Genomic DNA, 9,147 nt, shown 5'->3' on the forward strand with positions numbered 1-9,147 from the left:
AGAGGAAAGTTTTTTCTTGTTTTGAGGTCCTAAGTTCATATTTTAAGTTAGGGCACTTTACCCTGAAACACCCTGTTTCACACCCTATTACTATAGTATAAAAATTTTTGATTATAAAATCTGGACAGGAAAATATTTTATGAATATACGTTTGAAACACAAACGTCCATCTTTGTAGTACATCTTTGTATTATATAAACAAAAAAAATATATATACATATATGTCACACAATGCACTATGTAATTCAAAAGTGTTGTAACATGTGAAAATTATGTTTTCGCGGTTATTATGGATCATGTTTATTAGGCTGTAAATTATAAATTTGCATATTCATTCGTAATCACATTTTCCTCCACGCATCAATTGGTATGACATCTTGTTAGCAGATGTCGCTACAGTATAATATTCAATTTCCAAATGTGACAACAGTCGAAATTATAGGTTTCCATCTGCTCTTTGGAAAGTTAAACATTAACAGCGCGGCATTCAGGGGCTCAAACAACCTATAGTATAGACTGCACAATTTCTATTTGCTCGTATATGGAACATGATCCTCAAAAATTAGGATGGCAAGTAATCGCAGATTACTTCTGTCTTTATTAAACAGATGCAAAAGCTTCACTAATCAGAATTCTTCAATGTCGCCAGCGGTAATTAACAACGTCAGTGATTTCTTGACCATACCTGACATCATTAATGATACAAAAACTCTTTTGCGACAAATATTACCTCAGCCAGGGTTTGAACCTGGACCTCCCTACACTCTAGGCGGGCGTATGTGGCTCGATGGTCAAATTGGTTGAGATGCCAGCCTAGAGTGAAGGGAGGTCCAGGTTCAAACCCTGGCTGGGGTATAACAATCCTCATGTTTAAAAAAGGAGATAAGAAAGTACCAGGGAACTACAGAGGCGTAAACCTCAACGCCACGCTGCAATTACTCACAAATTAATAAAAATGGGCAACCACAAGATCACAATACTGTGCTATGCGGACGATGCAGTCTCTCCAGAGGTTACTATATAGATTCAATTTAGTAGCCAAAACGTTCAACATAACGACATCTGCCTCCACAACAAAATGCATGACCACAGCCGAAACACCCTTAAGGGGATGCTGGAGTGATTCTGCACTTTTGCACCTTTCTAACCTAAAAACTGTCAGTTCGCGGAATCATTTGTGTAATATACAAATTAAATGGCTTACGTCTATAGATCGAAAGCAGCTTGCTATTCCGGCCAAATGAAAGAACAATATGACATCACTGAAACTAAGTTTGTAAGTCTAATAAAAAATAATAGTGAACAACACATACATACAGTACATGTAGTATGTGTGTTGCTCACTATTATTTTTTATTAGACTTACAAACTTAGTTTCAGTGATGTCATATTGTTTTTTAATTTAGCCGGAATAGCAAGCTGCTTTCGATCATCTGTACACGTGCCATTTAATTTGTGTATTACACAAATCTTTCCACGAAACAGACAGTTTTAAGTGCAAAAGGTGCGAAAGTGCAGAATCACTCCAGCATCCCCTTAAGATGCAAATTAATGGCAGACGAGAGAATCATACAACAGGAAATGAAATTCAAATACCTAGGCATAGAATTATCAGGATTCGGCGATGTGGAAGCAGAGAGGTGAGACAGCAGACAGCGAAAGCAGCAAGAATGGCGGGATGCCTGAACGATACAATATGGAAGAATAAATACATTGGGACCGAACTGCGATAAGAGCATTAATGACATACACGGCGGAGAGACAAGATCATAAAGCCATACCTGTAAAGCTTTAACAAGCTAGACTCGCCTAAAATCAGCCAGATGCAGCCCAAACAAAAAGATTGCTGGAAACGAACGAAATGAGAATACTCCGCAAAATCGCGGGGAAAATATTGTGGGATAGAGAAAGCAGCGAGGTTGTAAGGAGAACGTGCAACATAGAAAACATTAACGAATGGGCTCATAAAAGAAAGATTGAATGGAATGAATACGTCAGTCGGACGGACGAGGGAAGAATGATCAGAATAGCTAGGGAGAGATCACCAATGGGAAGAAGGAGCCCGGGAAGACCGCGAAAAAGATGGAGCAATAATTAACCTCGCCACCCACTGATGCCACGCATAGGGGACGAAGAGAAAGCAGGCTTAGGCCTAAACTAAAGAAGGAAGAAGAAGAAGAAGTAAATAATCTAGATACGCATTTGTTTATATTTTCTGGCGGAAGATTCTTTTTTAAAGTAATAATAGAAATAATGCTTTTCTTGTAATATTAAAAAACCAAGTATTTTCCCTCTGGTGATATTTTACACTGATTACGTGGTTGACGCGCATTACCTTGCAATTAACTTGCAATCCATGCAATTAACATCGCAAAGATTAGAAACGATAAACAGACAACACGTTGGAGGCAGATGGAATCGGCGCAGAAATTGCTCAAGGCTGATTTTATGCGAGTTTAGATTGTTAAAGCTTTATGGCTTTATGGTCGTATAGTATAGCACGTGTGTACGAACAATTAAAGTGTACGATGATATTTACAATATTATACACATTCACACACGAGGCATTAAAACTTGTTCGCTTAGGAAGGCGACGTACACAAATCTTGCCATTATTAAAATGGAATTACGCATGTCAGAACATAATCAATCAAGATACTAATATTTAATTAACAAATTTTCTACTCCTATTACACAAACATTGCTTGTGTAATGATACGAACGATAAAGTAAAGGTTACATTGTCGGACGCAAAAAACTTTCGCAATGAAAATTATATTGCAAGTGCGACGGTAGAATACGTACAATTTCGCAGCTGCGGGTTTTCACATAGAAAATACAGTCTCTGAACTTGTTGCATCGGGATTCCCTATCATTATTGTCTCAACTTGTGCTTTTGATAATTGCATTATCGTCGAGAACCATGAGAACGACGAAAGCTGACGAAATCCTAAAACTACACATTTCAAAGCTCACAGGAAACAATCTACGAACTGTACACCATGTCAACGTAACATTCGTCACGAATATTAAATATTTCACGTGCGATAACAGATGAACGTGCGTTGACAGACTGCACCGATTGCCTCTTTATTGCGCCCTTTCTTTTGAGCTGTACACTGAGTTATACATTACCGGTCAAAAGTTTGATATTGCGCATAAAATTTAAAAATATTTTACTTAAAAATCTAAATTGCTTCACTCAATATCGTCTTTCTTCATTTGAAAATAAAATAAGCATTATATTTGGCATAGTTGCGATTAATCAAGCATTGTTTAATTTCAAGACAATAAACCACGGTCAGAATTGCGGTAAAGCTTTCTTTCCAAAATTGAGCCTTTTAAACAAAGAATCTTCCGCCAGAAAACATAAATAAATTTGTATGTAGATTATTTACATTAATAAAAAGAGATTAAATATGAGAGACACCACTTAAAAAAAAGTCCACTATTTTTTAGTACTTAATACTTTTTCATATAAAAGAAAATGTTTCTCGTAGAACTTTCAAATGTTTTATCACGTTTCAATATAAAACAACGAATAAAGTACTAAAAGTATATTAAATTTTAATGCACAGATTTGATTTCATTTCGTACAGTAAACTTTTCCAATCGATGGTGTCAAACTTTTACTCGATAGTGTACATCATATCAATACAGCGTCTGTCACGAATGTTAAATATTTTATATGCGGCAATAATCGGTTCTCTTATTGCACCGATTTCTTCGTCATTACGTCCTCCTTTTTCCGGATTATAAGCGGTTCTATTGCGGATGGAAATATACGCGCAAACAAATTACGGTGCACAGATAATCGGTACTGTCGACAATCCCGAAGGGATCTATTTGCAATCGCTCAGCGAATACAAAGGCGATTAGAATGCTCTTCGTCATTTTGTGCATCTTTGCAATATCGCTCAACACCGCATACTCTCGTCGGATGGACGATGTGATCTTACAATTTCTCGTTGATGCAACGCCCGTTTTATTATCGCCATTGAGGATATCTTTACATACGTGCATCGGTTATGGCAAGATGCATTTCCGAATTTACATTTTACGCTTTGAAACTCTTAAAAAACACGACAATTAAAAAAGTTAATAATACGTACAATAATAAATATAAATATACTTTGAGGAAGAAAAAGAAAGAGAGATTTTTTAATTTTAATGTAGAACATCATATAAACTATCATGTTGTCATAAACTTTGCGACATCATGGAATGGAATATGTCGTGATATTGCTTTAAAATCATGATGACTTCATTCTTTTTCACGTGAAAAAAAGCATATAAAAATATTGAAAGAATTTTAATTGATTTTTCTCTTCCTTCTTTCAGAAGATACGATTAGATTGTCGAGAGAAATGTCGAACCACCGTTTGATCCATGGCATCCATAATTTCGTTAAGGATATCAAAGAGCGCATTCACGATAATTTGGAACATCAGAATCTCTACATGCTGGACCTGGACTGCGATTACGCTATAGAACTTTTACGACAGGTACCGTCTGTCGTGAGCAAGTTGTGAGCACAGATTACAATTTCTATGAAAGTGGCATCGCATCTTAACAAGTCGAAAATTTTATTAACAGTCCTGTCTGCATCCATAATATTTTCATATATCCTGACAGATTTTAGAAATAATTTTCTCCCCGTTAAAATAATTGTTAAAAAATTAACATCCGAAAAACATGAAATAATTTCTCACGTGGCATCTCATGTGCCGAAAAAAGTAGTTTTAATTAAAAAATTCTAAATGTGCGAAACTTTCTGTAATTTCTCATGTATTTTATCAACAGTTATTAATATCGTATAAGGTGTCAGCGCTGAAATTAAAAATTTATTTAAAAATACTTAAAGGCCAAAATTATTAATAAAAAGTATTGATATTAATGGAACTATGAGAAAACTGTGGAGAACTGTCCAAATTAACGATGGTACTGACCAGCACTACTATGTATACTAAAATGTGAAGTCAGCGTTCAAATTAAAATGTTTCAGGAACTGAACTCTTTTAAAACCGCAGAATTTCACAATGAAAATTATTTTCTCTTAAATATGAGGCACAACGAGAAATTAGCATCTCATATTATTTAAATATCATTTTTTACAATGTAAACGGAACAATTTTGAAAAACTATCGAGAACTATCGTAGATGCAAATAAAACTGTTGAAAAATTTTGATTTTGTAAAGTGGGATGATAATTTTAAATACGCAAATAGATATACATATTGGGGATTAAAACAATCGAGAAAGTAAAGGTGCAGTACGACTCTCCATCACTCACTGATGTTGAAATTTTTGCCGCAGACCTACAAAGTTTACTCGCGGTTATTTAATGAATTTAAATTACAGTCCATCGTTAATAAAACAAAAATCTTTAACGTCCCGACCTAATGGTGTATAAGAATTGCAGGAAATTCTTTCGTCATTCGTTTAAATTAATTAATTATTACCTGACATTACGCAATAGGCGCATTCGAATAGAATGTTTATCGCTCCAACGAAGTGGCTACTTCTTCAGGATCGAAGAACGATGATTGATAATTCCAACATAACTTCTACATATAACAACTCGATACTGGATATCTTTGAAGAGCTAGCTGTCTATCCTGACAGTGATGTGATTCTCGCTCGCAGGCTCAACGGGGACTTTTTTCAAATAAAGTCGGTGTATCGACCGAGTCCACAACGAGCAGTGATATGGGAAAATCGCGGGAATTGGACAGTCAAGGACGGTTTGCGAATGAGTACTTTCGATGCGTCTTCAGCGCGGAGAAGAAATCTGCAACAAACGGCCCTTAAATCCTGTCTCGTGGTACATTGATCGTGCAAAAAGAAACGCACTTATTATATCAATGATACATGATTTTATTTACAAGCATTTAATAAAATATAATTAATATTAACATATTAATGTATACCTACATTTAAGTATATTTTTATTTTATTCTAATAAGAAAGTAGAAAAAAAATGTTGCAACGTAGCTCAGACTTTAAAACTCATTGCGTAGGGATACATTTTTCACCTTTGCAGATGTCATATCCTGATACGATGAATCACTTGACTGATTTTATGCATAATACCCTGGATCCTATGACAAAGGTTAATTATATCTGGGTACACCATTTAATGAACCGCATAAACGCAACGTGAGTCTTGCTCTCCTGATGGTAAAATATACCGAGATCCAAATCTTTATGAAGTAAATTTTATGACGATAAAACGAAGTTGTATCAATATGTATCATTTATTAATTAAGCTTAATGATCAAACAATTATACTTATAGATGATATAGAAATAATTGTGAATTAGTTTCAATTATAAGTGCGTGAAAGAAGCCGACCATTTCACTGTTTTTAGCATACGTTATGCATTAGTCAAAATAAAGTACGACCGAGATTTAACGTACGAAAATACCGTCACAACGTTAAAATAATATACTTGAGTTGATTGAATGAAACTTTGATTGAATAAAAATTGAGTGATTCTTTGTACAAAGTAACGAGACGTGCCCAGTGAGAAATGATTCGTCGATCGACGTCGAAACGACACCGTCGAATTGACGTCGATTCGACATCATTTCGACGTCGATCGACGAATCATTTCTCACTGGGTGAATGTTGGAAATCGATGTATTACAATTTCGTATTCTTCAATTATACATGGTAGGATAACGTTCAACGTTGTGTATAAGAACTGGGGACGTAAAACTAAAAATGGATCTTGGGACGGGATGGTTGGGATGCTGCAGCGACGCGAGATCGACATTGGCGGCACTGCTATGTTTATCCTGGATGAGCGTATTCCTATAGTGGAATACATTCATCTGTATACACGCACTAAGTAAAATTGCTTGTAAAATACAATCAGCCAAATCTTCGATTACTATTACATTTTATGCAAATGCATTCTCGCAAATAAATAAGGAGATAAATGCAAAAAGTGAAAACTCTGAAATCCTTCACGTCAAATGTATCTCTTATACAATTTTTGCATTACTGTGACCTCATCCATACTTTTTTCCCTTTTCATGAAATTGGCCATCATACGAATAACTTAATTTATTTTTGATAACTCTGCAACTCTATGGACATGCGGAAGTGTTATCAAGTAAGAATGCGAAAAAAAACTTTTATGAGCCTGTGCTTCAATACAATATAATTTCAACTAGAATATTCTTAAGGTTGCCAGTAGTAATTAACAATATTGGTGATTTTGTTGACCGTATCTGGCGATTAAAATTCTTATTGCGAAAAATATTACCCCAGCCAGGATTCGAACCTGGGACCTCCCTACAATCCGTGAGACGCCCGTCACGTTCGAATCCTGGCTGGGGTAATATTTTTCGCAATAAGAATTTTAATCGCCAGATACGGTCAATATAATTTCAACTTAATTTTTCTTTTAAATAAAATGTTTGTTAATGATTTTTTGAGGTTCTTGCCAAGTTTATCTAAACTCACTCAAAGAAGACTTTGGAAAAATTTCCATGTTTTTAATATCGATCTCGCGTACTCGCGTAAAGATACACGGTCGGTCTCGCGCGGTATTCGCTACTTATACTTGGCGTGAGACACAACCGTGTGTAAAAAAAATTGTAACTATGTACTTATTATATTAATAACATCATGAGTAATATTGGTCAATCTTCCCTATCCTTCCTATCTGCCCTATTAAATATTTATTTTTAATTTTAGTTTCTATTTTTCCTATCATACCACCTTTATTTCTTATTACTACTGTGTTAGAGATCTATTATAATATAGACATATTATAATATAAATGTCTAATAAACTATATAATATTGTCACAACAACACGTAATCTTTTATATAGATTGTGTTTCATTTTTCGACGGCCCTTATTGTCGACCATGAAAAATATCTTCATCATGCCCTTTCAACAAAGTGTCTGGATAGCAATCGCCGCATTTCTTGTTCTTGTCTTCTGCCTATTACACTTATCTATAAAATGGGAACATTACCGAGGCGCTTCGAAAACATCGGCAGCTTACTGGAATCAATTGAATAACAGTAAACCAACAGTTACCGATAACCTGTTCATCGTTTTAGGAGCAGTTTCACAACAAGGTACAATCTAATATGAAAGCTTCGCAATCCTCGACTCGTGAATTAAAGTGTATCGAAAGTAAACTCATAAAATACAATAGAAACTTCCCATTTTCAAAGCGTCTGGAAACTCAGTTATTTTCCTAATCTGGAATCTCTGAATGTGCACTCTTACAATTAGTCCAGTGCGCGAAATTAGACTTTTATATTCTCTGTTTCTTCTCGATAATCATCTGATTGTGTAGCAAATATAAAAGTTCGGACGCAAGAAAAGAATACCAGCTTAAAATTACAGAGCGTTATTTTAGCAAAAGTGTACGTTCAGTGTATAAGAATAAACAATAGAGGGAATTGTACTGCTACTGTACATTTGCAGGTTATTCGTATGAGCCATATAGAGTCCCATCCCGAATCATCACTCTTATGTTACTGCTGACCTCACTGAACCTTTATGCGGCTTACACGGCGAATATTGTGGCTCTTTTGCAGACTCCAACAGATTCGATTAAAACCCTCTCCGATCTCTTACATAGTCCGTTAACTCTCGGATCATACGATTTACCGGTAAACCGATATTATTTTAAGGTAAATAAATCTAAGTTTTTCAATTTTAGAACGAAGAATTAAATGATGGAAAATTATAGAGAGAAATAATTTGCTTTCTATTACAATATAGAATACGAATTTACAAGATCCCGTCAGAACAGCGATTCTGCAGAAAGTTGATAGCAAATCGAACTGGATAAGCCTGGAAGAAGGTGTACGCCGCATACAAACCGAGTCTTTCGCGTTTCATGGTACACGAAGCCCGATATACACAATCGTACAGCAAACCTACCAAGAAAACGAGAAATGTGGCTTAACTGAGATGGATTATTTGAGTCAAATATACCCACTTCTTGCAGTACAAAAGCAATCGCCTTACTTGGAGTTGATAAAAAATGGGTGAGATTATTTCGACTTGTCGTATATTCAGATGTGAACTCATTTGAGAAAGATAAAGTTCAGCATAAGTCTTTTGTTAAAAACTGCGTAGTACTTCGAACATATATTTGCAATACAGTTTCA

General features: G+C 35.3%; 1 protein-coding gene across 8 annotated transcripts in view; it reads left to right on the forward strand.

The window, feature by feature from the left end:
• Window positions 1-9,147, forward strand: part of LOC105559058 (glutamate receptor ionotropic, kainate 5-like) — a 53,025-nt gene that overhangs the window by 41,219 nt on the left and 2,659 nt on the right. For 2 of the 8 annotated variants that reach the window (XM_012007073.1, XM_012007072.1), the window contains exons 1-8: window positions 3,824-4,031; window positions 4,342-4,505; window positions 5,480-5,824; window positions 6,044-6,159; window positions 6,681-6,854; window positions 7,847-8,100; window positions 8,456-8,664; window positions 8,756-9,024. In XM_012007073.1, the coding sequence (XP_011862463.1) occupies window positions 3,881-4,031; window positions 4,342-4,505; window positions 5,480-5,824; window positions 6,044-6,159; window positions 6,681-6,854; window positions 7,847-8,100; window positions 8,456-8,664; window positions 8,756-9,024 (1,682 nt within the window). In that variant the 5' untranslated portion in view covers window positions 3,824-3,880. The other 6 variants (XM_012007077.1, XM_012007078.1, XM_012007075.1 and 3 more) reach the window with 5 other exon arrangements.

This window comes from Vollenhovia emeryi, unplaced genomic scaffold (assembly GCF_000949405.1).
Source record: "Vollenhovia emeryi isolate VEMERY1.0 unplaced genomic scaffold, V.emery_V1.0 DF939292.1, whole genome shotgun sequence".
Taxonomy (NCBI): domain Eukaryota; kingdom Metazoa; phylum Arthropoda; class Insecta; order Hymenoptera; family Formicidae; genus Vollenhovia; species Vollenhovia emeryi.